Source organism: Kwoniella europaea, chromosome 2 (assembly GCF_036810445.1).
Source record: "Kwoniella europaea PYCC6329 chromosome 2, complete sequence".
NCBI classification, from domain to species: Eukaryota; Fungi; Basidiomycota; class Tremellomycetes; order Tremellales; family Cryptococcaceae; genus Kwoniella; species Kwoniella europaea.
This window is the reverse complement of record NC_089488.1, coordinates 2,609,825-2,637,353: the sequence shown is the minus strand read 5'-3', so window position 1 is coordinate 2,637,353 and position 27,529 is coordinate 2,609,825. Positions and strand designations below refer to the sequence as shown.

At 44.6% G+C, this 27,529-nt stretch overlaps 10 protein-coding genes across 10 annotated transcripts; 3 read left to right on the top strand and 7 right to left on the bottom strand.

Moving 5' to 3' along the window:
- Nucleotides 1-249: 249 nt before the first annotated feature.
- On the bottom strand, nucleotides 250-2,928 carry V865_007335 (uncharacterized protein; the record flags this gene model as incomplete). Its single annotated transcript, XM_066231083.1, has 5 exons — nucleotides 250-685; nucleotides 798-1,994; nucleotides 2,066-2,139; nucleotides 2,253-2,587; nucleotides 2,676-2,928. The coding sequence occupies 5 exons, from the start codon at nucleotides 2,926-2,928 to the stop codon at nucleotides 250-252; spliced, it is 2,295 nt and encodes a 764-aa protein (XP_066087180.1).
- A 482-nt stretch (nucleotides 2,929-3,410) lies between these two features.
- On the bottom strand, nucleotides 3,411-5,308 carry V865_007334 (uncharacterized protein; the record flags this gene model as incomplete). Its single annotated transcript, XM_066231082.1, has 2 exons — nucleotides 3,411-5,185; nucleotides 5,245-5,308. 2 exons carry the CDS (start codon nucleotides 5,306-5,308, stop codon nucleotides 3,411-3,413), a joined length of 1,839 nt encoding a protein of 612 aa, XP_066087179.1.
- A 3,828-nt stretch (nucleotides 5,309-9,136) lies between these two features.
- On the bottom strand, nucleotides 9,137-9,409 carry V865_007333 (uncharacterized protein; the record flags this gene model as incomplete). The annotated part of the gene is made up of 1 exon (XM_066231081.1): nucleotides 9,137-9,409. One exon carries the CDS (start codon nucleotides 9,407-9,409, stop codon nucleotides 9,137-9,139), a length of 273 nt encoding a protein of 90 aa, XP_066087178.1.
- Nucleotides 9,410-10,614: 1,205 nt separating this feature from the next.
- On the bottom strand, nucleotides 10,615-12,455 carry V865_007332 (uncharacterized protein; the record flags this gene model as incomplete). The annotated part of the gene is made up of 6 exons (XM_066231080.1): nucleotides 10,615-11,068; nucleotides 11,133-11,370; nucleotides 11,436-11,748; nucleotides 11,820-12,128; nucleotides 12,190-12,220; nucleotides 12,277-12,455. 6 exons carry the CDS (start codon nucleotides 12,453-12,455, stop codon nucleotides 10,615-10,617), a joined length of 1,524 nt encoding a protein of 507 aa, XP_066087177.1.
- Nucleotides 12,456-12,711: 256 nt separating this feature from the next.
- V865_007331 (uncharacterized protein) lies at nucleotides 12,712-13,709 on the top strand (the record flags this gene model as incomplete). The annotated part of the gene is made up of 4 exons (XM_066231079.1): nucleotides 12,712-12,951; nucleotides 13,048-13,168; nucleotides 13,299-13,359; nucleotides 13,556-13,709. The coding sequence occupies 4 exons, from the start codon at nucleotides 12,712-12,714 to the stop codon at nucleotides 13,707-13,709; spliced, it is 576 nt and encodes a 191-aa protein (XP_066087176.1).
- Nucleotides 13,710-14,593: 884 nt separating this feature from the next.
- On the top strand, nucleotides 14,594-16,211 carry V865_007330 (uncharacterized protein; the record flags this gene model as incomplete). Its single annotated transcript, XM_066231078.1, has 4 exons — nucleotides 14,594-14,684; nucleotides 14,783-15,164; nucleotides 15,476-15,808; nucleotides 15,917-16,211. The coding sequence occupies 4 exons, from the start codon at nucleotides 14,594-14,596 to the stop codon at nucleotides 16,209-16,211; spliced, it is 1,101 nt and encodes a 366-aa protein (XP_066087175.1).
- Nucleotides 16,212-16,527: 316 nt separating this feature from the next.
- V865_007329 (uncharacterized protein) lies at nucleotides 16,528-18,922 on the bottom strand (the record flags this gene model as incomplete). The annotated part of the gene is made up of 6 exons (XM_066231077.1): nucleotides 16,528-17,562; nucleotides 17,612-17,633; nucleotides 17,688-17,880; nucleotides 18,001-18,154; nucleotides 18,280-18,807; nucleotides 18,887-18,922. 6 exons carry the CDS (start codon nucleotides 18,920-18,922, stop codon nucleotides 16,528-16,530), a joined length of 1,968 nt encoding a protein of 655 aa, XP_066087174.1.
- Nucleotides 18,923-20,767: 1,845 nt separating this feature from the next.
- V865_007328 (uncharacterized protein) lies at nucleotides 20,768-21,720 on the bottom strand (the record flags this gene model as incomplete). The annotated part of the gene is made up of 4 exons (XM_066231076.1): nucleotides 20,768-21,039; nucleotides 21,124-21,256; nucleotides 21,322-21,427; nucleotides 21,488-21,720. 4 exons carry the CDS (start codon nucleotides 21,718-21,720, stop codon nucleotides 20,768-20,770), a joined length of 744 nt encoding a protein of 247 aa, XP_066087173.1.
- Nucleotides 21,721-23,624: 1,904 nt separating this feature from the next.
- Nucleotides 23,625-25,103, bottom strand: V865_007327 (nicotinate-nucleotide diphosphorylase (carboxylating); the record flags this gene model as incomplete). Its single annotated transcript, XM_066231075.1, has 6 exons — nucleotides 23,625-23,713; nucleotides 23,819-24,079; nucleotides 24,235-24,419; nucleotides 24,569-24,715; nucleotides 24,795-24,850; nucleotides 24,936-25,103. 6 exons carry the CDS (start codon nucleotides 25,101-25,103, stop codon nucleotides 23,625-23,627), a joined length of 906 nt encoding a protein of 301 aa, XP_066087172.1.
- Nucleotides 25,104-25,465: 362 nt separating this feature from the next.
- Nucleotides 25,466-27,417, top strand: V865_007326 (kynureninase; the record flags this gene model as incomplete). Its single annotated transcript, XM_066231074.1, has 7 exons — nucleotides 25,466-25,586; nucleotides 25,685-25,781; nucleotides 25,895-26,117; nucleotides 26,226-26,375; nucleotides 26,456-26,640; nucleotides 26,721-26,792; nucleotides 26,874-27,417. 7 exons carry the CDS (start codon nucleotides 25,466-25,468, stop codon nucleotides 27,415-27,417), a joined length of 1,392 nt encoding a protein of 463 aa, XP_066087171.1.
- Between the last annotated feature and the right edge of the window lie 112 nt (nucleotides 27,418-27,529).

The following is a 27,529-nucleotide window of genomic DNA, read 5'->3' as shown; positions in this document are numbered from 1 at the left end:
GAAGAAACGACATGACGAGTTTAATAGTAGTATTGACGGTACATTTCTCTTGAATATTTCGAAACCAGATGAAAATAATTGTAGAATATGATTGATCCATGCATTTCACGAAATATGATTATACTTTCTGCCCATTATACCTTGCGCTCATAGCATCTATAACTCAATCCTGATGAACAACAAAAGTCGGTTTACCCATCAGATCGCTTCGACCCCCTCTCCTCCTTCTTCATGAAGTACGCGCTTTACTCAGATCAACGTCTTTCCCAACCATTCTCTGAACTCTTCACACTCAATCTCCGGATCCTCATCAAACGCATGATCGCCCCCTTCTACTTTCTCCACTGTAAACTCTCCTTTCAGCCCTTCAAACGACTTGAGAGTAGTAGGCATAGGCTGGACTTTATCGTCTATAGTCCCATATACGAAGTATATCGGAACATGTTCGAGTAGACCTTTGGATTTCGAAAGGTCATTACGATGTGGGATAGAGAGTGATAAAGGTGTAGGACGGAAGGCGTCTAGGCCGTATCCGATCGATTTCTGAGTTTGGAATAGCAGACCAGGGAATAGGCCGTGCTGGAGCATATAAGGATAGAGGATCGATCGAGGTCCACCAGAGAGGGCAGTACAGATTGGTGGTGATTTGGGGTTGAGGTGAGGTTTAGCATCGGAATGAGGAACGCTAAGGAAAGAGTGAATGATTGAGTATCAGTAAATGATCCTCCAACAAAAACACATATTTCATGCTCGAGCTTCATCAATACCAAAGTGATCTTTCTGAAAATATAACTCACCTAGTCCCTTTCCACGGTACAGGGTCCGTCTCGGTACTCCAGAACTCATCAGTCAGATCCGTAATAGGATAAAACGGTGCCAAACACTTTATCCCATTCTTATCTTGCAAACCCCTATATCCACCAACTTCTTCATCCGTACAATTCTTCGGTACGTTCAATCCAGCAATCAGCGCAAGGTATCCACCGGCAGATCCACCTGATAAACAAATCCTTGTCGTATCTATAAGATTTTCTCCTTTTCCTTCTTTCACTAATCTATCATTCAATTTGGTTCTGACATATACCAATAATTGGTTTATATCATCTAATATATCCAAGATGGGACTTTGAGGTGATAATCTGTAATTTGGCGATATGACCACCACATTCTCCTCTTCTCGTCCATCTGAGGAGAAAGGGTAATCGGGTAATCTCCTAAAATGAGGTGGAAGATTCTCTTTATTACCTTGTAGTAACCCACCACCATGGAACCAGATTACCAAAGGATGACCTTTCTTAGATGAACATGTTTTGGATGGTAGGTAAATATCGAAATCGACAGGTAACGGTTCAGAATCAAACGTAGCTGCTGGAAGTGTTCGATAGACCAAGGTCAGATCGGGATTAGGTATAGGTTTTTCTGATTTCCCTTTTATCCCTGCATCCAGAGCTACTTGAGGATTAGGTGCGATAGGATCGTTGGAGGAAGACGAAGCTTGACTTTGAGGTTGAGGTGTACCTTCTCGAATGTTACATCCACTCAAATCGACTTTAGCACTTTCAGCCAAATTCCCAATGACACCCCTAAGATTGGTATTCCTACATAAAACCAAAGAAGCCAGTATAGGCATAGATTTATCATCTAAACCACTTTGTTCGTAATCCAATACACCCTGGAACAAGTTGTTTTCAAGGTTCATAACTCTCATAGCTTGTAATTTGATTTTAGCCAGTTCTGCTAACCCGGCTACGGTCAATTTGTTGAAACCCAAGTTGAATGATCGAAGTACAGGCAAGATGGGTCTTTTCATCTTGAGTTGAGCTTGACGTTCGAAAGAGGTAGTGAAGAATCCTGCGCCGTATGCTAAACCATCTTCGGAGGGTCCAACTGGATTAGCAAATGATAGTGTATGTATGGCATTGTGGGAAATATCAAGGACTTGAAGAGCGGGAAGAACGAGGATAGCCGGTGATAGGGAGGTGAACGAGTTTCCTCTATAGGTTATGAGAGTTGATAGATCAGCTTTGAAGGACACATATCGATCATTGAGCTATATCATCCTCACGATAAATCCAGACTGGTCAATCTGAGAAGATCGGCTATACTATCAGGTAATTCCTTGAGCTGGTTCCGACTTAGCTAATTACCATAATCAATCCTGATCAGCTGTAGACCGTAAAATAGAGGCACAGAAGCTCAGATAAAGACAGGAGACACCCAATGCCTCTTTTTTTAAGACATGACCAACTCACATCCAATCTCTCCAAAGCCCCAAACATCCCTATCTCCCTTTCGATCCTCTGCAACCTATTTTCCGAGATCCTAAAACTAGTCAATTCTTCGGGTTCCACCCATTCCTTCGTCCTTGGTGCAGCTTTACTACCAAATACCAAACTTCTCTCTTCGTCTCTTGATAGACCCTTGGGAGGTGTGGAGTTTGGGTCTAACACGCTTCCTTTTGGTATATCCGAAGAAGGTATTTCCTTGGGTGGAGGTGAAGAGAGATCTTCGGAGGGTATACCTAGGAGGGTGGTATATACCTCTGGAGGTATAGCCCCAACGGATAGGGAGCACAGATCGAGTTTACCTATCATCCACACCAATTAATGCAGGAGAAGAACGATAAGCTGTCAACGGAGTCCGCCTTTTCCTTGACAATTGTTTGGAGAACATACCAGACCTGATGGATTTCTTGATCTGCCCTTCAACAGTCTTATCAGCCAACGCACCATCATCTTCCCCCCTCCCACCGATATTTCTCCCACCTCTCGAGGCGGGTGCGGGCGATCCATAGCCTGCCGAAGCGGCCGAAGCAGAGGCGTTGGAAGCTGCTATACGCCTTGCAGCTGGGGATTGCTGATACTCGGCTCGTTTCGCTGCAATCTGTTCACGCATTGATGGTCGAGCAGGGGAATCTCGGCCGAACATCTTGTATCGAGCCGATGTGGGAATTAGGATCTATATGTAACTCAGACTATTAGTCAATGATTGTTCCTTTTGAGATGAAGTTTGGAAAAGTAACAGCGACATTGTCTTCTCAAGTCTCATTCGACGAATCGACGCGAAGTGGAGGTTGTCCGCAACTCGACTTGTTGATTTCACGACTCCACAACCACACTGATACTGAGATAACAAGTATACGATGACAATAGTGAATACATGATAATGCTACTGTTGATATCTACTACACTGATTCTACCCTAAATGCAGACATATCGAAAATGTGGAGAGAGAAAAAAATGCCATGATGAGAGTTTTTGCCTGGTATTGTATGAATTTCTACTGGGTCTATCCTTTTTTCCTACACTACAGCCCTGTATTATAGAGCGCATATACCAATTGTCCTGTTTGAAATGCTTATGAATCCGGATTCGTGAGATTGATGGTCGTTATGGGTTAATGTATTATTGTTATTGTTTACTTGATGAAGGCGAATTCGTACCGGAGAAAGCAAATGCGAATGAACCCTCTTCATTCCCTGGTCGATCTTCGAATGACCTAGACAGCGATTGATCGCTGCCCATCCTAGCCATCGAAGTCATCGGTCTGGGACCTAATCCAAAAGTACCACTCGGTATAGACAAATGACCAGAAAGTGGCGGAGGGATGTTCATCGAGAATGTAGAATGAATAGGGGCAGTACGCGGTCGGGATCTACGTCGGTCGTCATCTGGCACATATGGTAGACCCGAACCCAGCGCGTCTAGGGAGGGTAGAGGTAACGTAGCGAATTCGGCTCTTCTGTCGTTACCTTCTCGATCCGCACGTAATTTCTGTTTACTCCTCGATGGTTGTACTTCATCTTCTTCTGAAGTAGTGGTCGATATCCTTCGACCGGTAGATTGGAATGCCCGGAGTAGGTTGGTGGCCTCTGAGTCCAAGCCGCGTCGTGTAGGTGGTGGAGTAAGTAATGTCGAGGTAGATGCGGATGGTGAGGTGGATGAAGATGCAGGGTTGAGGAGAGACGCGACTGCCATAGGCTTTGAGGCGTACGGTGGTGGTGAGGGGAAGATGAATTGGATATTCTGTGATTGTGCGGGATGATTCGAAGGTAATAAGATTGGTTTGACATCTGTCGCGATGCCCTTGACGGAAGTGTATATAGGTGTAGGCTCCCCGAGGGAAGGATCACTGACATCCACATTGCCTTCGTGCATATATAGTCCCCTTCGAGAACTCCGATGTCTCTTTTTCTGATGTGAGTCGATGGACTTGACAGCAGCTGCCCTATCTTCGGTCGACGTTGAGGCTATGACCATCGGTACGGGAGAGCAGGTGAATGACCTGGATGAGCGTGATTTGTCGGATTTAAGCGTAACGGTCGCTTTGAGAACGTACGAGAGCGACACTAGTTTGGTGGAATGTGTCTCTCCCAGATCCCATTTGCCATGGCGCTGAGGTAGGGATATTTCCATTTGACACCAAGACGTCCCGCTCTTGTCTACTACGATGTTGCTTCCTGAAGCCTCGGCGAGCTTATCTTTTCTCGATAAGACGATTTCCTGAGGTTCAGGTAGACGTTGATGGGGGTTGTGCGAAGAACGGAAGATGGACGATAAACGATGTTGAGATTGTGGAGAGACAGATCTGGTGTTGGTGACTTCCATCTGTCTTTCAAGGTAAACAGAAGCTTTCTTGACTGTTGTGTGAGGGTCGAGAGGTTTGACTTGCACATACACTGGAAAAGAATCACCAGGTCCGAAAGCGCCAGGCTGAGCAGAGACGGTGATATTAGAAGTGTAAGATTCGGAGCCGAGAGTGTAAGGTGAGGGAGGTGACATGGGCCGAATGGCAGGCGATCGATGACTGTGCAAGTTGAGAGCGAAAGCCTTGGCTATGGAGGTACCAACGTATGGTATCGGTCGATGTTCGATGACGACTTCCATTCTCCATACTACCTTGTATTCGGGGATACACATCGTACTCCTTGCCATATCGATAGCATCGACAGGGATGGTCGTCTTGAACATTGAGTCCCAATCTCCCATCTCCAGATATTCTTCATCGTCCGGAGCAGTTAACAAAACATTCTTCTTCTCCCAAAGTACCTGACTAACACCATTTCCTGCAGTCTCGGTACATCTGATACCTAAGGTGATGGACTTGACACCTAGAGGCTCACATACCTCCGGAAGTCGAGTGCCAACTTTGCCTGAGATGACCACCGGGGTCACACCGAGGTGTCCTGTCGATGGATATAGTCAGCACATAGCAGTTGTTGAAGGCCGGGCGCAAAGAGCTTACCTGTATGAGGGAAGAATCTCCCACTGACATTTCCTTGTTTCGGCGTCAAGTATAATTCGAGCATTGCTCCCTGTGTCTATTGATTTCACTGCATGAAGGGGATTGCTAATGATTCGATTCGCATGAAGAACGAAGATGGGCTGGTCGAAGGGGGAATGCTTGCTTTTGTATTTTGATTTTAGTTGGAGTAGCTTGGGCAGACTAGAATTTCACTCTAGTTCCTCGACTAAGATGGGTTTTTTGGATTTTTTGAGTTTCGATTGCTGTAAGTTGTGAAACGAAACAAGTGGGATTTAAAGTTGGACCGATGCGATGCAGCTTGAGTTAAGAAGGATTGACCAGGTTTGAGTGACTGTACTGTACTGAATGGATATATGAATGATGGGAGATTGTATATATCGTCAGCTCGATGATCTTGTTTGGCGATTAAATCATGTCGTTGTTCGGTGTTGACGATGATGATGATGGATTGAATACAAATAAGAACAATGAAAAGTAAGAAAGTACAGGTACAAATTGAGATGTTAGCTACGGGTATCCATTGGCTAACTAACTAGCTTGGTCGAGACAGAAATGTAAAGTGTTGAAATGAATGAATGGACGACGAGTGTGGTGTGAGTGGGTCTGGAATGAAGAAGAAGGCTAAACTAGTGTTGGTGGATAATGGTGATACATGCATATTCACTGTTTTTAGCGATGCAGAGTGACGCTACATGATGTTGTGAAATGATCACGGCATATGAAAAGAAAGGAATGACCAAGAAGTGGAGAGAGGGAGATAGATGGATGGTTTCACTTGCGAGATGCACCAGATGCACTTACATTTAGTGCTAAATTAAGCCCTAATTATTTATCCACTAGTAATTTAAACCAAAACAGATGAACGCGATGCTCTTTCTCTCTCTATGATACGCCGATCCGATCACGCACTCGTGCTTTGCTTCATTCGGAATTGCCCGAATAGGTTAGATTGATGGGTAGTATGCTGGGATGTTTGATTGGTGCAACAGGAACACGGGTCCGAGCCTAAGCCTTCAAAACCCGCCTACTCAAGCGATAGAAAGAGGTCGTCGTCGCCGAATGAATGATGAGTTGTGGGATCTAGCGATGATCTTGGTGTGAGAATGGGGTGGGATGGTTGAACACTAGGACAGATCAAGGAGGGGGCTTTATATTCAATTTAGACCTGTTAGTCATACGAGCTGGGACTAAACCTTTACATGCACATATACATAGGGACGTACGACGGTATCCTTGACAGTTCTTTCCAAGGAGGGACCTGAATGAACATGCAATCAACATCTTAAGAGGAAAGCAGAGATCCATCGATGTATTTATAAACGAGAAGCATGCGTTACCTTGAACGCCAAGGAACCAGCACCAACTGTAGTCCTGTTGTGGCTAGATGCTAGCTTGAGTAGCAAGCTAAACTGACTGACTCGGGAATATTTTGTCTAACTTTGTTTTTATCTTCCCTGACCTACTACTGCCTGCTGGGGATGAGAAGAGGACACTCGAACTCGGTGTATGATAAGGCACTAAACTATGAGAGCGTGTCGATCATATGGCAAATTGTCTTTTCTCACGTTATGATGGCTTAAGCCCTACCAAATTAAATTTCCGAAAATTCCGGTCATCGTCCAAAAGCAAATTGTTCCATGTTCACACATCTGGGGTGCTGTTCATGAAGGATGATCCCCGGAATGATTCAAGTCACCTCAAAAGCCAAAACAGGAACTCGCAGTGATCGACAACGCAGTATGATGAACACGAATGCATTCTCATCTCGGCTCCTGCATATCCGGTGACACACATACCTGGTCCAAGTGAAGAGAAGGAGGTTGAGTTGAATCAGGACCCAGGTCCGAGTTGGATTAGATTTTGTTCAGTCCTCCTTTGTTTCTCGACCCAACTTACTGTAGCGTGATGTAAAGTTCAGGAATTGGGGGGAAAACGCCTTCCCGACATCGAATACAGTTCTTGACGACGATCATTCTGAAGATCGTATTTCAGAAACCGGATTGGTTTCTTTGAGAAAGGCTCGAACTTTCCCCCTTTGTGCCTGTGTGAGAAGGGGTTGAAACAAATAGAACATATTCCTCTCCATGACCGTGCTGCTATGCAACGACGTCGGTATCCGCAACTTCCTTGTCGAATCCAAAACACGATATTTTCATCGGTCATATATTGCAGTCTTGCATGCTGTGACTGTCGGAGGAGCATCATTTCGAGAGGCTTGATAAGATAGGACGGGACGAACCTGTTGACCGCATTCATCAAAGTACATCATCGGTGGCGTCAGTTTTTCCTATCGTAGCCATCTAAAATCTCGTTATCCAGCTTTGGACAACAACACACTCAATAAAAGTAGATACAAAGCGCTCAACGCGCTTCTTTAAGCGAGCACAAGGTGAGTAGGTCATCAAATCAGCCTATCGAATTAGTCCGATTCCTACATGCACACAAACTCGTATGATCATGGGCAAATTCATACCGTACGTTCTCTTCTGTACCTGGCTGAAAACGAAATAAGAAAACGCCAAAAGGTGGCGTTCGGCTGGTATGAACAAAGTTACGTGCTCCGGTTGTTCAAAGGATAAGTGGCGTTTTTGCAAAGGGGGAAAGGCTTTTTATAGGAATGCCGAGAGATTGTTGATATGACTGAGTGATTGACAACTTGCGCGCTCAGACCCGGTGTGGGTGTGCTTAGGTCACTCAGTATGACTTAACACCCATACATGTTGGTACGTGGTACTAAATGATGTTGATGGCAATCTTTGGAGATGTATGTTTGCATACTGCGACTCGCAGAGGGTGGCGATTTACATACGTTATTCATGTATGACATCTCCCATTACTGTATAAGCGACTGATATACGAACACTCCATTGTTCAGCTTCTCAGTCCGTGAAATGGTCTCTTTAGCTGATCAGGTTGAAAGGATATATTGACAAATGTCTCCTGCCTCTTGATTATGCGTCTCGGCAGCCATAGAAAGTACCGTAGCAATGGTGGTATGCGCCATCTGAACGCAGCCTTTTCCTTGACGCATCTGAACGTTGTATAACTCGTGATTATCAGGATCACCGAGAATGATCGAATTGAAATAACCCTTTATTTCTCGCGTAGCGTGGTCGATGTCATGTTGAGCAGCATCTGACGTGTTACAGTACAATCGCGCGGTGCGTTCACCACTTGTGGTGTCGGTGATTATGGTAGCTTCAAACCTTAATGTGATGGGTCCGGTAGAGGATCGAGCAGTGTGTGAGAAAGACATGTTGTATATCGAGCACTCAGGTCGAATCAGGTACTGCAACGAGGAGAAGAGGTTAAGTGCTTAAAAGCTATATGTACCGTCTGCTTGTAGGTAGATCTTCGCAACATTCCTAATTGGAATTGGAACCTGAAAATCGAAGTCGAACATTGGAAGCACAACATGATCAATCGAGTGATCACATGTTGAAAAGATCTGACACGTTGGCTTCGACCAGATGAAAAGATTCGGTAATCGATGTATTCGTAGAGCTACTGCTCAGCACCGCTTTCTGACTTTGGAATAACCCTTCTACGTTGACTGATGGCAGTGTGAATGAAGCTTACTTCATCATTGGACCGAGAGAGTCCTTGGGTGACACGAAGGATTGTCTCCTTCCGGAGTTAGGAGGAGGTCAGTAGCCAACGTAGCTTCACAGGTCATATCAAGGTCTTCGGAAATGTTGGGAGATCAGTAAGGCAGTGGAGAGCATGCAAGAAGATCGAGATAAGTCTAATCAACACGATGAATATGCATAACTTGAGAAAATCATGATTGAGAAAGCATGAGACATATCATGCTCATGTCCATAACTACTCATTCACGGGAGACGGCTCACTGTATCAAGCCGGAGAGTTATCAATCGGTGAAGAATTGATATTTGCAACCTGGATTATCTCCGTTATGGTATAAAGCAGCCGTGGCAAGGATCGATTGTAAAGCACTTTGAGCTGCGCTAGGTCGGGAAGATCCATAAGTGATGTGACTGTGATATAAGGTATTGGCATCGGAGTTGGTCGTCACAACGTGATCGAACCATCCTCGAAGTTCTGCTTTGGCTTCAAGAAGATCAGCCTCATCGACACCGGAAGTGAGGCAATTGAACGTTTCTTGTCGTCGACCGGTATACATTTCAGTAGTATTATATGGACAACTCAGAAGCACAGAACTTCGTGCCCTTCTTTTGGGCTTTGAAGCAAAAGTTCATTTGATTAAAACCCCATTTGACCGATCATCTTACACAGGGGCAGCGAAAAAGGGGCATTTTGGGATGGCGGCCATATGTGTCCAGCGAGACCTCTGGCATAATAGTATGTTGATATGTATTGCGAGAGTGCTGGATCGACTACATACAAGGCTTAGGCATTATATTGTTGACCTGCACCTTGATCAGCTTCACCTAGAGCATGATCATTCCAGGGTGTCACCATCCTCACTCGCCACTGCAGACCACCATCCTACCTGGGTCCGATCCAACACTACAGAACTGATCTCGCCATGCTCTACTCTCCCCTCACCCGCTGTAGGCCCTGATGCAGCTTCGGAGTTTTAAGTACGTGTAGTGGCACTTGAACGTTTGGTGGTCTTTCATAATCGTATACTTTCCTCGTCATCCAGCACATACACGTGAAAAGGAAGTTCGCCATTACCATTCAGATCTGCAGCCATACCTCTCACAAGTCTATTAAACTCCTCATCAGCCGTATTTCTATCATCAGTGAACTTCTTCTGGTATGCTGAAGTGTAATGAAGTGACATGGGATTGTGAGAGCTTTCATGCTTGAGGAAAGTGTTATACCATCGAGCTTGGATTGAGCCGACAGTAGGATGATTCGGTTCAAGGACTGTACCATCTGGCTCGAAGAATCTGTACAGACGGAGTCTACTACCATTAGCCTTATCTTCGTCCACTCGGGTCATAGAGTAATCATGATCGTCGGCTTGTGAGGAGACCCATCATTAGCCGACATCGTAGTGGTTTTAGGACAATTGATACCGGTTTCCGATGTATGCGAGGTAATGTTAAAACGGAGTGGCAAACAGTCGGATGAAATGAAATTGAAATGATACTTACATAGACCAATTGAAAGCTGTAAGCTGCAACTTGAGTGATATGTCATATTAGGCAACATAGGGACTTACACAAAGGATACACCGCTGTTCGCCTTCTTGAGGTATCACTCTGGACACACACACCTAGCTCGTAAGCGAAGCTAAGCGTCCGTCAGTCCAAGGCATGTCAGTGGCGACATTCCATCGTCAAAATTACCCATCAGTGCAGCAGACCATTTCAATGAGGTCAGTCTCGGTTATGGCGCAGCACGATGCATGTTGCATTACACTCCTTCTTGTCCTTTCGATCTACATAACTCCCTAATTCCACCCAAACTCTCTTTCGCGCCCGTACGTATGAACAACCCCTGTAGACTAGCCATACTTATCGTCTTTCCCTGACTTCTCTCATCCTCTACGATTTGTTTTACTTCATTACCCAATGCCTCTACCTCCTCATCCGTCAAGGGAGTTTCACCTTCCCTCAATATCCTTCCTTTCTCTTCGCCTTCCGGATTTACGGTAGTAGAGTTCCCGTAGAACTTGACGAATAACCTCTTGGCTTGTTCGCCAGCCGCATCATCCAGCAATTCATGGATGTCCACTCGGCCTGGTCGGATCAACGCTGGGTCCAGTCGCTCATAATGATTCGTTGTCATGAAGATTATCCTCTCTTCCGAAGAAGCTACACCGTCAAGGGCATTCAACAGACCAGAGAATGTGACGGATGATTTGTACCTAGTCCGACGAATAGTGAGCACTTGATCGATACATCATCATGGACTGATATGCAGCGACTCACCCATCCTCACTCGTCTGTACACGCCTACTAAACGCCGAATCCACATCTTCAAGTAATATAAAACTTCTTTCTGGTACCAGCCCCAAGAGGTGATTCAACTTGTCATCGGTCAATCCCCTTTCCGCAAGATTCAATAAACAGATATTGTAATGTAATGATCCAGCTAAAGCTTGAATGAAAGATGTTTTGCCCGATCCTGGTGGTCCATGCAACAAGTATCCTCTTCTATACGGTATACCTATTTATCACAGAGTCAGCTGACGTATCTGCTTCAATTTACTGAATTGGCAGAGCTAAGCTCACCCCTTTCAGCATACCATTTCCCTCTACCCAAGAAACTCCTTAAGTCATTCTCGATCTTCTCCGAAACACCTTCCGCAAGTACGACACTACCCATTTCCCTCCTACTTCGCGGTTTACCGAAGGGTCTCCACTCGACACCCCAAGCTGTATATACAACTGTCTTCCCTTCAGTAGACGCTTCTGCCAACGCTCTAGCTTCGGTCAAAAGGGATGAGAATAGGTGTCGGTAGGCCGATAGAGTAGTGAGAGTGAGTGTTTCCCAAGGGGAGCCCGAATGTAGATCCATAAGTTTCGCATCTCTTTCTCGTTTTACCTAAATCAACCCGTCAACGTTGGCCAACCAACGTATCAAAGACCTGAGAGAAATGACGATGGTCCACTCACCTGAAACCATGTTCCATGGTACTTGAAGTAATGTGTCCCAGGTCCAGGAACAAGGTTAAACACGGCTTCGGAGCTTCCATTCTCATGTTGCTTATAGCTAGTCTCAACAGCTAATTCATGACTTCTAAATCCCATTGGTCGTTTGCCCTTCCCAACTTGAGAAGCAGACTGAGCTGCCATCCATTCTAAGAACCACGGGTACGCTCTGTCTTTCGAAGGTATTTCGAGAGTTACGAGCATCCTACGTTGAGCGAAGGTTGTCCCGAGAGTGAGACCTCGTCTGAACACTGTGAGGACCACTCCTATACCCTGAGTTGGCTAGTCAATATTTGGCCTTCATGGCGAAATGGAGACAGATGAGGGGACATACCATCAATCCTGCACCGGCAGAGAAGTAAGGACTGTATGAAGTCTATGATCAGCTTCATTCCGATGATCAGCGTAGATCCCAACTTACTTATCTGACATGATCCTCGACACGAACGATTGGTCCTCGGCCGAAGGACCTGGGACAGGAGGTGTTGTGACATTGCTCGTCTGGTCAGCTACATTAGAATCGACGGTGATATTCGTAGATGGTCCAGCTTCTGAATGCGCAGATGCAGCAGGCTGCTGCGCTGGGCGTGGTCTGAACATGTTCGCTGTGGGATTGCAGCGATGTATATGTATGTATGTACGTATGATGTCAATAGCGAGACGGAAAAAGTTGGACGACCGTCATTCGGATCGAGGTGAGTTGTCATGTCACGTGATTTGAGTGTCGCATTCCGTAAACTCCCCTTGCTGCCATCGGAGCTGTAAAAGTTGGAATCAGACAAGAAGAGCAAGAATATAAGGCAAAAAGATCATCTCGATACCATCACATCACTTACAGCTGTAGGATATACTCATGATGTGGTTCGGATCATCGTCTTCTTCTTCATCATCCGCCCCTGCGACTCCTACCGTTCCTTCGTTACCATCGCCTTCGCCTTCCAATGAATCAACACCGTCACCATCCACATCGAAACCAATCAATGCCCCGCTCAATATCCCAGCGGGTAACAGTCCGATCACACCTGATGCAGAACCCATAAAACCCGATGAGAACCTCACGGGAGATACAGTCGCCGATCTAAAGAAGGCTTTGGCGGTGAGTTACCAAATGTCTTTAGTCATACCCATCAAGGATCATAATCTGGGTGATGAAGTGAGAACCATTACTGACTTTGTATGCGATGGACAATAGCGTATACAACCTAAAGAGGATTTTGAGAACATCGGAAAGATACCATGTGCGAGAAATAGTCTGCTGTATGGAATAGCAGGAGGAACTGGTCTAGGTGCTGTGCGGTTTTTAGGGTCAAGGAGTGAGGTTACAATCTGATCCAATCGCCAATCAAATTCCATTGTCCAATACTCCCATCGCCTGATGTCTCAGAGAGTTTTTTTCGCAACACAATCTGTGTATATGCTGACTCTGCTTATGTCTCCCATCAGAACCTTGGGTAGCAGCGAACTGGGCCGTGGGAAGTTTCATCTTGATATCAGGATTCCAGTGGTGAGTTGATTTCTGATTCACCCGGAACCTGAGAGAAGTTACTCTCACTATGTTCCACTCGTCTTACCTTATCGGGAAGAATCGTCCCAATGATTCCTACCAACTTTCGTTCATGATGCTTTCCATCGGATCTTTGGGATATAATTTAATAGCTGCTCTTGATGATATTGCTAACGTCCAATCGCTCATGTCATAGGGAGATGTGCAATCGAGCGAGGCGTAAAGAACTCGCTCAAATGCGAGCCATAACAGAACGGTATCCTCATCGACATATATCGAAACTGAAGCAGAAAGGATCAGATTGGGTACCACCACCCTCATCAACCACATCTGAGGGAAACCCATCATAGGCATACAGATACGACGGAGGAGATGTTGGTCGTTTGCATATATAGACAATCTGGTGTATCAAGGGCAATCTATGCATGTCACTCGCCACTTAGCTTAGTGTGTAGTCTTTGTCAACAAGCAGCAATCTCTTTGCCACATATTCACGACTTCTATAGCCTGCGGAGGTGGGAACTCCATCAGTCGCCATGAGGCATATATAGTTGTACTTCTCCCTTCTGATACTTCGATGGAAGTGGTATCCTGTGCGGACCTCTGGCCCAAGTCCATGGCTAAGGATCATCCATCTAGCTTTACAGGAAAAGCCAATCACTTTGAGCGATGGTATTTACAGACCAGACTCTTGTTCGATGTGCTAGGGTTCCGAGTGGCATGCGGCATAAGGGTCCTTTGGGCCCGATCAAGTGTTTTCGTGCGTCTTTATACTTCATCATGCCTTGATTTGAGCAGATATGGTAGAATACAAAACGACAGCGGCGAAATGCCAACGTATTCCATTATAATATCTGGCGAGATTCACTGAGAAGAGCAGGTTTCCGGAAAGGAGAAGACGACGCGATCGATCGTGGCATTGTTATCCGAAACACCGGTAACTTCACTTCAGTACGGGAAGGGTTCCTCGATTGAATTATTAGTAAGATTGAAAGATGGAAAAGTCAAAAACGAATTATGAATGGTCTCTTTCTTCAGTTCACCAATCTATAGATCTGTTTTCCCTGTGTATAGCCATAAAAGAGGTCTTGCAGATTGCTATCGGCTGGTTAACCTGTGTACATTTCTCAGTAACCTGTAAACTGTCGTGCGGATCTTGCTTGGCACTTGGGATCTCGCTGGTAAATTTGGAAATTAGAAAAATAGAAAGGAAGGAAGATAAGAAAGAAAGAAGATGGCCATTGAACCTGCACCTGTCCAAAATGGTGTAGTAGGAGGTAAAAAGGCATGGGTGACATTGATAACTAATCCGGGGTATATAGCTGGTAAGTCACCCATCCCATTCGACCATCTTCCAAGCCCACCGAACGAGAACTTTCATTGCACACAAGGGTTCTTCAAGCTGACCAATTATGTATATCAGGTCTACTAACCCTCCATCGTACACTCATTTCAGTCTCCTCCTACCCCCTGATAGTAATGACCACCTCATCTCTTTCCCAATCATCCAGAGAAACCATCACCTCATCTGGAATCGAGATTATCGAAGTCGAACATCTTTCACCCTCGTCAGCTCAGCATAGTGGCTTTGACCCATCTTTCTCTCGATTCAATGACGCCTGGACGAAGATCCGTGTATTTGGATTAGAGCAATTCGAAAGGATTATATTGATTGATTCGGATATGATCTTTCTAAGAGGGATGGACGAATTGTTCGATCTGGAATTACCAGGGGATGATTGGATTGCAGCTAGTCCAGCTTGTGTTTGTAATCCGCTTAAATTGAAACATTATCCAGAGGATTGGTGAGTCTCATGTCTTCTTTGTGATCCAACATCTGTTTACTAAGAGGTACGCATGATGTACGATGTGTGTATGGGAAAGGGGGTCCTTTGGGACAGGGACAAAGGGTTATTCACCATCAATCAAATTAAAATCATTCTCGGGTGATTTGTTTGTTTGTGTGTCTGTGTTGTTTTGCATGGGAAGTCGACAACAACATACCACACCCTCACCTTCCGAGACATATCCATCCGCATTATCATGGACCTTCATTCTCCCTTATCGATTCGTGTATAGTTCATATACCTCATATACTGATTCCATCTCATTTTAGGATCCCATCCAACTGCTCCCTATCCCTCCAAAACCCCTACACAACCCTATCTTCCCCACCCATCCCATCGCCCGATTCCAAACGTACATCCCACCTACTCAACTCTGGTCTAGTAATATTCAAACCTTCCCTTTCCCTTCTCGACGAACTCGTCCACCACCTCAATACATCACCTACGATCGCCCAGTCCAAATTCGCCGACCAGGATGTAATCACCGAAGTGTTCAAGGGGAGGTGGAAGCCTTTACCTTGGTGGTGTAATGCACTGAAAACTCAGAGGGCGGTTCATGGGAGTATGTGGAGGGATGAAGAAGTTAGATTGATACATTATATGTGAGTATTTTACTCTTTCTCTCTCAAACAGCTATTATCTTTCTTAGTTGTTGAAAATCGCATACATAAGAATGAGGACTAATTACTCTTGTGAATTTATATTCGTAGTCTTGACAAACCATGGAACCATCGACCTTCCAGTCTCCCACCTCACCCTAACCTCCCTCCTACGCCCATAACACCATCCAACTTCTCTCAACAACAAACCCAAAATACCGAGAAAAGACGACCACTACCTCCTGGTTTACTAGACGCAGTTCGAAATACACCTCCGCAAGAGAGTCTGACGAATTACGATGCGGTCCATGCGTGGTGGTGGATAGTCTACGAAGATCTGCTGGAAGAATGGAAAGCGGAGAGTAAAGTGGGTTGGAGAGAGGTAGATCAGTACGTCACGAGGTGAGGTGATCTGAAATAGACTGGGATATACAAAAATTAGATAGTGAGACAAATAAAATATTTTTTGGGAACTTGCTTGCATTTCTTTCTGCTATTGATAGATAGGATATTTGATACATAAAATAGATGGGGTATTCGCATATTATGCATATACGTGCTGGATTCATCGTTGATCATTATACTTGATTTTGTATTTCTTCGTTATTATATATCATATATCATATATCATATAACTCATTTCCATCAAATTCAACTCGACCCCGCGATCAGGCTTCTCCCTTTCCACCATGTCCTTCCTTATACCTTATACCCTAGCCACATCACTTATACACCAGCGTAATTCCCTTCTTCCCCATCCCACCTTTCACCTCCTCCAATCCCAATATACCCTCCAACTTACTCCAACTCATCCCGAATCTAACCTGAATCTCATCAGCATGATGCGTCCCATCCAAATAAGCTATCAACTCCTCTTCCATCTCCTCCGCAGCTCGTATCGCAGCTGCCTCCTCTCGCTGACGAGCATTCAATCCAAATCTAATCCCACTATTCCCCGCACCCCTCTCTCCTTGTCGATCACCGTGCGTACCTGTCGAGTGAGATACCGAGGTACCCCCGACAGCTCGGCGGGAAGAAGTGGACGGATGAGATTCGGCGACTGACGTGGAAGTAGTGTGTGATCTACCTAGTTGCTGTTGTTGTTGCTGATGATGGTGTTTTGATGTCGAGGCGGAAGTAGAAGATGAGAACCCCAGATTACGTCTGTTGTTGCTCCCATGTCCCGTATTAGGTGATCTACCCGTTATGCTCGGAGGGGTATACATATGACGTGAAGTGGGCGATACACCAAGAGAGGTATTTGATCCTACCGACCTTAAAGTAAATGCACTTTCTCCAGCGCCACCACCACCAGGTCTCGATAGACCCGAATCACCACCATGTGATCGATTATCTCCTCTTGTGCCTAATGTAGTTGTTGAACCTAATCTTGCAGATTCATCGAATCCTACTCGGCGTCGAGTATCGACAGGTACAGGTATCAAGGGCGATGAGGTCCTTTCGATCATTTTGGGCCATCGATGTACCCTTCTCAGAAATCCTTTGATGATACCAAAAGAGACAAATCGTCTGGGATCGATACCTAACGATAAAACTTCGTTGCTTTCTATCCACTGGTGAACCGTTACTCCAGGTGTGAGCTTGCTATAAAGACGAAGTAGAACGGGCCATTCGGGATGTGGAAATCCAGGTCGAGTGACATATGGCGGACACTCGTTGATTATAGTTTCGTCTGAGCCAAGTCGTGAGATAGCAGGTTTGAGAGTGTACATGTTAGAGTATTGAAAAATATCGATCTACCAAATGCGTCAGCTATAATTTCTTTTGCATTCCTGCTCAGCTTACCATCATTACGACTTGATAATACCTGTTATATCATCAGCTGATCGAACCATGTCACTAATTGGATAGCTGCACTCACAGCATATGTTTCAGCGTCTCCCTAGTCAATGCTTCATCCGCGTCCGCTAGTTCCGCTATCTTCTTCACATGATTGATACCGTCTATATACTGTGAAACTCGAGCCGCCGTTATATCCCAATTATCGTCCTTGAGAGCGTTGAGATTGACTAATGCGATCGGTACATGCCAATCCTCGCATTCCGGTGGGTTGGCTGAGGAAAAGGTAGAGTTCAGCTTGGCAAGAAAACGATGGACGCAAGTCGGAAGACGATTGCAATGATATATAGGCCGCCGCTATGATGCCGGGCGAGTGAGGGAAATGCCATACTCACGATAGAAAGGGAAAAGCTTCAACTCCAGCGAATTGAACCCATCTAACGATATTGACGTCTCAGAATATGAATTCAGATCTTCGAACAGTTGTTCCAGCACGGCAGGTAAAGATGTATGTTGAGGACGTGACGAAGAGAGGTATGACGAGTCTCTCTATTCCAAGGTCCATCTCGTCAGCTTTAAGGTTTCTCTTCACAATTCACCCCCCATGATTGTCGCTGATATGCGTGAACCGAAGTGTCGGAATGTGGGAAATTTGTTTGTATTCTGTTGCTCACCTCCGCACTCCTTAATATCCTCGCACATTTTCTAACGACCGGCTCGAAAGCCTCCAACGAACTCGACGAATGAAAGACGAAACATAAATTCCACATATATTCATTCCTCTTATATCTCCCTCCCTCTCCAGTCATCACATTCGGAAATCCCATCACTCTATATTCCTTTTTATCCTCTTCGCTACTTGCATTACTAGTAGTGAGCAACGTAACCAGTCTACCATGTAGGGATTTTTTAGGAATTACATATTCGGATATCAAGCCGAAATTTAATAGTGTCGCCGATGATCTCCTAGATGACGATGATGATGATGAAGCTCTTCGACCAGAACCAGGATATGTCGAAGAAGTAGCAGAAGAAGATATCGGAGTGGGTCCTATGGGTGCTCTTGATCTTGAGCGCGATTTTGATCTTGACCGTGAACGTGTATCGGGATCGTATGTTGTCGCTCGGGAGGTGATGAGGTTCTCGGGGACTTGGTGTTGGACAACTGGTCCGAGAGTGGGATCGAAATGGGCGTAGAAGAGCTAACAACACAAGGTTTATTAGCCAACAACTTGAGACGAAGATGTAGGAATGAAGGCGGAGGGGAAGGGGGGAACTTACGCCTACGATTTGGGGTAAGAAGGATCTAGGTGTCATGTTGAGGTGATAGGGTTGGGTGTTGATGCCATGGTCAGCTTGTTATACGATACGAATACATTGTGATATTGGGAAAGAAAAGAACAGTGAGAAGAAAAGAAAAGGCAAAAAAAACAATGCTCGAGCATGGTACATTCATTCTTATCTATCTTTAGATATGATGAGACACTCAACCACTTTCAAGGGGGCGGGGGTCCTTTGGGTTACATGTTATTGAAGTGAATTAATCGATGAATCACACTCACTCGTCAGAAGCGCCCATAGCGAATCAATCAAACAATCAAACAACAGGAAACTGAGCAAGTTTATCGGTCGGACCTTAACAAGCAGAATTAATTATACAATTGACAAGGATGTTTGAAGGAGGAAGGCTTGATCGCTGATGTTGAATGATGACAGACAGACGTGGGTTATCGGAACGGATCTAGGTCGAACGTGAAAGGAGCATAGCTAAAGGTAAGGTAAGGAAGGTTGCGTGTTTGCACTGATTCATTTATGTCGTACTGCCAAGCGGGGGATATGCACAGAGAGATGTCCTGACAGAGTAAGATGTTGAACAGGTAGAGATGGATGCAATTGCTGTAATATGACTATAACGTATGAAAAGTATGTTAGGCAGATGCACAGAATCAAAACATGAACGTACTCAACATGAACAACACGAACAGTGCAATGTCAATCGGCAATTACCCTGGATTACACTACACCGTACAGATAACCGGGTCTCCTCTCAGTGACTTTTGAGAGCATTCTGCATATTTCGGACATGAGATGCATGATGAGTCGTCGACATATCATTCTATCTACATTATAGTCGTTATCGTGTATAGATGATACAACAAACATCAACACAAAAGAACCATAACCAATATACGAGTGAAGCAGCAATCCCCCACTTCTTTCTCCTTCCATTCCTCAATTTGGTTAAAGTACCTTATGACCTCTGCCCTACATCTTCATCCTCAATCAGCTTGAGTCTCACACACGTCAATACAACAATGTGGTCCGCACTCACCACCCTCATGCCATCCTCCCATCGAAGCTATCATATCCCTCATCTCAGCCACCGAGTCCCTCTGGACCATCGGCGTCTTACTTGATGTGGAGGTATTGGATGAACGACGTGACTTGGTGGAATAGGAATACGAGCGATGTCGCGGACGCTGGGAATGGCGACGATTTGATTTTGTGTTCTGGGTATGGGCAATTGTCAGGTCGACGATCAAAATGAGAGAATATGGACGATTACGGACATAGGTGCAATAAGTGACGGGTATGAAGGAAGCGCAGGAGAGCTGCAACGTTGGCCAATCGAAGATCTACTCACATCACATCGTCCATGTCCAGGTAGTTCACATTCCGGATCATCACACATTTTCGAGCTTGTGCAGCCCATCGTATCAGGTGAATGGTAGCGGGGGCAAGAGAAAGAGGTCGGATTCGTAGGTGAGTCAATTGAGGATCAAAAACAAAGATATATGGGATCGTCTACGTCCAGTTGACCTAGTGTATATGCAAGTATCTGTATCTGTTGGTGTGCTAGGAGGTGGCGGTGTTGATGAACCGATCTAAGTCTATTAAATGTCGTTGTGTCGTCAAGGTATCGTTGATTCGTTATTTGATCGAAATGAAGGTGATGGGCGAATGGATTGACAGTTGCTTCTTCTTCTTCCAACTATACTTGTTGTATCCTTTTGATGTTCACTCGCCACCTACGTTACATCATCATCCTCATCATTTTATTCCCAAGGTCGACCTCATGTCATTGACTGCGTGACAAGGGATAGGCACACGAGTGATCGGCAGTTGCTCCACACAGCACAACACAAATCAACGCACAGACCATCACTTCCTACCCTTCTTCTTCCCCTTTATCGGTACTTCATCCTCGTCATCATCCCCTTCATCCCTGCCTCCAGCCAATTCAACTTCCACCAACTCTTCCCATTCTCTCACTCCCTCCCATCTCTCTCCGCCAGTGGCTATGTCTCTCCATGCCTCCAAAGTCAATTTCGCATCATCAAATGAAGTGTTTGGGTCGAGTATGATATGCGAGAGGGAAGTGAGAGATGCGAGATGGGAAGTATGTAAGGATATGATGGGTGATAATGAATTCACTAGAAACACAATCCAGTCAGTCTGAATGTCCGATAAGAGAAAATGACAATTATGAAAAGAATGCAATGATTGTATCGACATACCAAACTTCTCTAAAGTCCATGTGAACCATAATGGTTCCACAAATACAAAGTCCTGTCCTTCTCTCTTATAAGCTTCAAAAAAGATCTTCTCAGCTTGGTCGGTCAATGCGGATAATTTGTAAAGATTGTTATCCTACATTATTCATGATTCATCGAGGTCAGCTGTAGTTACCATCCCACATCTATCTTGCCACTTACCAGTTTCTTCAAAGTACTTTCCAAAGATTGTCTATAACTATACCAACAATCCAAATGACCATTTATCTCTGGTCTTTCAGGTTTGTCCTCCACCGCCAAGATATTACTTATGAAACCAACATCGTCAATCATTGAACGAGCTACATCGGGGTAGAGTTGTACTCACTCCATCTCCGTTCCCTCATCTATAACACCTTTACAAGCCTTGAACCCATCCATAATGACCAGCTCATCCCATGTTCTGATTATTTTGCGTACCTCGGATAAAACCAATTTCAACATCCTATGATGGGTTGTCTCGGTGATTTTTGCAGGTGAGCCAGGACCAGGTGAAGGAGAGGGCGAGGGAGATGCCCTCGAGCGGGATTTGGAGGGTGTGAGAGAATCAAGTCTCGACATCCTATGTGGACTTATACTACTGTAATACAAAATGTCAAGTGATCGGTCTATAGTTTGAATGGATGTCACACTTGAGCTGTTTCACTTATTTGCCAGTATCCAGCCAGATACGAAGAGTAGGAAAAACATCAAAGTGGAGGTTTAGGTTAGCCGTACGAGTACTGTACCAATTTGATTCCGTCTTCCTACTTCCAATTGCTAGTATGAGACAGTACTCTGGTATGCAGTCGTCGTTGTCATGTTTCATCTATTCACCTTGGCTTAGAGGTGTGAAACACACAACAGCTCCACTTCGAGAAAGATCTTCCGAAGAACCCCAAAGACCGAAAGCTAACACACAACCCTTAAGCGAATGTTACTGTAATTGCTAATGACCGGTTGAGGGGAGGTCCTTTGGGTGACTCGGTCGGACCTTGCTCATCAATCACCATCATACCACCTTAATTCTTACCTCGACCTTGGTTCTTCCACAACTTAAGAAGAAGGAAGAATCCAACTTAATCAATGGTGACAGAGACTGAAGATCAGAAGAAATCTGACTCTGCCCTACACCCAGAAAGGCAATGCACCTACACTACCTTACTATGGATCGATTATACGTCATCATAGCGCTAAAAACCTGGGGCACCGGTACTATCATACACCTAGTGTCATACTAAACTATCGTTCCGTTTGAATCAATTGAGAGTGAATCTGTGCAGAAGCTATGATGTGTTCGTTATCTTCTGCCGGATCACCGAAGAATGGCCATAGATGATACACATTCTGTATTCCATGTTCTGTATCAGAATTAAGAATCAAAGAAGCAAACATTCCTTTCGCACGTCCTTCTTTTTGATTGATCAATCGATTCAAACAGGTTCGAACCGATCTTTGACGTGTTATATTGTTTTTGGGGTGTACGAGTGAAAAGATATATAAATGGCACAAGAGCGAATATAACAATCAAGTTTTCCCTACTTGTACGATAACCATAACAGATCATAACTATTTGCTAGCTACTTGACCTTGATGGCTAGATAGCAGAACTCAACCAAATTGAAGTCTTACTTGACCAACAATCCACGATCAACGATCAACATATATCCCTTTTGCCACCTACCTTTGATTTCATGTAAGTAGTTGATACTATCGTGCCTTCGATCTATCTATCATCTCTTACTTAGCTTACTTGCATCGACTGACTTTCACTGATGATAATGGTCCGCGGTTCACAGTTTGACGACACAGGATGTCTCTTTCCATTTCCGTTTTCACTTCCACTTTTACTCCCAGCCAACTGGTCAACCTCGGTAGACCCGGTGATACACCTCATCCTAAACCTTCTCCCGTTGGTCCACTCACACCTACTTCAAGAAGTGTGTAAGCGCATGAGCGGTGCTCCAGTAAGTAACACCCATTCTTGCTCTTCTGACATTCTTCATCTATGTGTCGAGGCATAGCTAATCAAATGATATATCCCATCTTGAACCTATTTCATCGAATAAGATCACAATCAATCAAGTTGACCATCCCACCAAATATCTAACCTAAAAATACCACTGTATCATATCAGATCATCAACCAAGACATAACAAATTGTATCTATAGAAAGGCGTCTTTGTGTATAAACACCTCATTAGCGTTATTGACACGTCCGAATCAGACATATTGGAGTACAAAGAGAGAAGAGCCAAGGAGTACAAGATGGAAGTGGTCCTTAGGCCGGGACGAGACCGGAGTAGATGAACAAGCATGTGGAAGACGAATTCGGTGAATATCAGGATCAGTAAGTCATCAGTAAGATGTGTATTGATAGACATGACCACAAGATGAATATTGTACATGACGACAGAATACCGAAATATATTTGATGCATTTTCTATCACCATGGATAATCCAGACAGAAAGCAGGTCAAGACCTTCTATTGCTTCTGTCTTGGTTGGATCTTGAGTGAGAAATCAACATGAGGGCAAGATTGATGTACAGCCGAAGTGGATAGAATATCGATATCTAATAAAACACAATGGATGTTCAGCGTAAACCACGCAGCCTATACAGCCTGAGCTTGCATTTTGCAGTTTATCCATGGAAATATAAGAGATGGTTCAAGCTTACCAGGTCCCAATCTCGCTTTTAATCCACCTTCCACAATCCCACCGGAAGTCTCTATCAAAAATTCTCTTTTACCCTTCCATTCCTCTTTCAACCTCTTGGCTGCGCCGTGCAACTCCTCGCCCAGGAGGTTATCCAACATGACGATATTCGCTCCTGCCGCGATGGCTTCATTGGCTTCTTCGTAGTTCTGGCATTCTACGTTGACCAAAAGGGAGAATCCGGCAACTCGTCGGACGGATTTGATAGCTTGTGTTATTGAGCCTACGTATTGTGATATGGGTCAGAAATATTCTTCACTTTTACGGGATGGCAGTTAAGTGATAGGGTTGAGAGGATTGTGACTGAAGAGACAACGAGGTCCAACGAATATCTGGGTTCGAACAGAATTGAAGAAAGAGACGGTCAACCCTACTCACCAGTAGCCCAAATATGATTGTCTTTCAGCATGACCATACTTGACAAATCATGTCGATGAGGATCTACTCCACCAACCAGCATACCGTATTTCTCTACTAATCTGAAACCAGGTGTGGTCTTTCTCGTTCCCGCAACTACACCTTTCCATCCTTCTGCTCTTGCCAAATCACGGAATCGGCGGGATCTGTTTTTTGTAGAAACATAGTCAGATTAGAATCAATATATCATCACTCCTTTCGCGAATTCGATATATTTTCAACTTTTTGCCTTCAGTATCGCTCTGATCTTCTTAAGGGTCATAGACGATACAGGCAATGGAATGATCTCACTCACACACTAGCGATCCCACTACATCTTGCCAAAGTATTCAACCCTACTCTCTCAGCTAACAACAACTGTCTAGCTTTTCCACGAACTATGGCTACTTTCGTTTTTGTATTAGGGGGGATCACTGATCCTTCAGGTAGCAGCCATTCGACACTATATCGCATTGTCATCATCAGCTATATTATATACGTTTGGCCCACTGCAACTCGTTCGAGATTAATAAGTTACTCACGTGCATTCGGCTTGTTTGAACACTTCGTCAAAGAATGGTACACCAGCCAATACGCCCTGTCCACCGATCAATTGACCAATGATCAGCTCAGCTCATTTATATCACAGCTGTGTTCATCATGAGGATGGCGACCTCACTCACCCCGCTCTTTCCCCAAAGTATAGCCTTCTGCTCTTCCTCGCCTACTACAAATCCAGCCCAATCGAAGGAAGGTGTATCTTCAGCGTACCACCTGCTGACCTCTGTTTTCCAAGATGGTGGAAGGAGGTGGGCGAGGTTCTGTCCTGGCAATAGGTCTGATTCTGACATTGTGCTTTTTGGGCCTGAGAGATCCAAGGATCGATGGATCTTGAAGTGATGAGATGTATGAGTGGTCGTCAACTGATGGAAAGAACCGGGGTGCATCAGATCAGATCTCACTGTACTCGTATGACCGGTTTTCATGTTATATAACCGAGCAAAGGGAATTACGTAATTGTCATGCCATGGGCGGACGGACTCGAGTTGATCGTCATGCAAGAGGAAGCTGAAGCTGGATACGAAGTAGATATTGATAATTCGAGATTCGAGATTCGATAATCGATCATATTCTCTCAGACCGAATAGCAAGAAGATACTCTCTCACTGGACTGTTCAGTCAGATCAAAAGGGTGTAGCTGAAACTCATCAAGATGACAAGCTCGAAGATCCCTACCATCGACGATCTTATCAAATTAGATCAACGAGATCCGCTAAACTGGACGAGAGATGAGTTCGAGATTCCTAATATAAGAGCCTGTGGTGGTGAAGGTGGTGAGTACTATTCAAACCAAGAAGCAACAGAGAGAGCAAGCATTTCATCGCATGATCCAGGGATGCGCTAACTAAACTAAATGTTCTGGCTTCATCAGATGGCGAAGCTATCTATTTCTGTGGAAATTCTTTAGGTTTATTGAATAAGAAAGCTAGACAACATATGATTGAGGAATTAGATGTATGGGGTACATCGTAAGTTATGTTTCCCTCTACCTCCTATCCATCGACTGAAGACTATACATCGGGTCCATCTGCGAAACTTTCTATCTCGTCCTGCGCTTACCTAAGGATGTATTTTTCGATAGCTCCGTTACAGGCCATTTCAACCATCCTCACAAAAGACCTTGGAAACATGTCGATGAACCTCTCACACCTCATCTGGCTAAAATTGTTGGGGCGAAAGAAAGTGAAGTTGCGCATAGTTCAACATTGACGAGCAATATGCATAATTTATTTACGAGCTTTTATCGTCCGACAAAGCAGAGATGGAAGATTGTGATTGAAAAAGGTAGTTTCCCCAGTGATTGGGTAAGTGATGACTCTACTTATTGGATTGCGCTTTACTGTGTTAGATTTCATGGGATATCCTCTTGCATGTACGTTGACAACAAGCTGATAATTGATTGTGACATGCAGTACGCAGTCCATTCTCATCCCAAATTACATGAAGCCGTTCTTTCCCAAGAGCAGATAGACGAAGCGATCATCGGCTTAGAGCCTAGGGAAGGTGAAGATACCTTGAGGACAGAGGATATCTTGAGAGTCATAGAGGAAAACAAAGATACAGTGAGGACACGACTCATCCCAACAACTAAACAACTATGTAGACCAAACCATATTGACAATTTGGTCACTGCATATTGCAGATATCCATAGTCTGGCTTCCTCTCGTACAGTACTACACTGGACAGTTATTTGACATCGCCTCAATCTCACCTAAAGTCCACTCGATAGGGGCTCTGTTAGGTCTAGATATGGCTCATGGGATAGGTAACGTGGAATGTAAATTGAATGAATGGGATGTTGATTTTGCAGTTTGGTGTACTTACAAGTGAGTCTGAATCTCGACGCATCCTTCTGCTGCTGTTATCACACAGGTCAGTCTTGATTGATAATTCTCCACTTAATCAGATACTTAAATTCTGGACCCGCTGGAATAGGTGGATTTTATATCAAAGATGGATTAGATGATGGTGGACGACGGTGAGTGGTATATTCTTTTTTTGATATCAACATGCCTCATTCCTGTATATGCTGGAAACTGAAATTTGTTTATTCTCTTAGCCTCGCTGGATGGTGGGGCAATGACTCAGCCACTCGATTCCAAATGTTACCTTCCTTCTCCCCTACTCCAGGAGCAAAAGGCTATCAACATTCCTGTACACCCGTCTTCTCCTCTATTCCCCTTCTCGCTACTCTACAATTAATCGATAAAGTCGGATTTACCAACATGCTTGAAAAAAGCAAAAACCTCACTGGTACACTTGAAAAACTCCTCAAGTCAAGTAAATACCATAACCCCCCTGAGGGTAAGGTGGGATTCAAGATTTTGACACCGAAGTATCCATATAGGGGAACCCAACTTTCCGTATCCCTCTTACCTGAGAATCAAGGTGTGATGCCCCGGGTATTCTCAAGGTTGTTGAAAGATGGTTTAGTGGGTGATGAAAGGTATCCTAATGTTATTAGGCTGAGTCCTGTGGTGTTGTATAATAAGTTTGAAGAGGTTGGTAGGGCATTTGAAATTCTGGAGAGGGCTTTGAAAGAAGAGGAACAAGGTGCAAGGGTGGGAGAGGAGAAGGACTTGGATATGGTATCTAAAGATTAGTGTCTGTGTGCATGTCTGCTCGATAGTGTGGTAGAATTAGTAGATTCTTGATGTGGGTGTTGTTTTTTCAAGAGATGTATATCAACGCCTATCAATCTAATCACTCGATTCT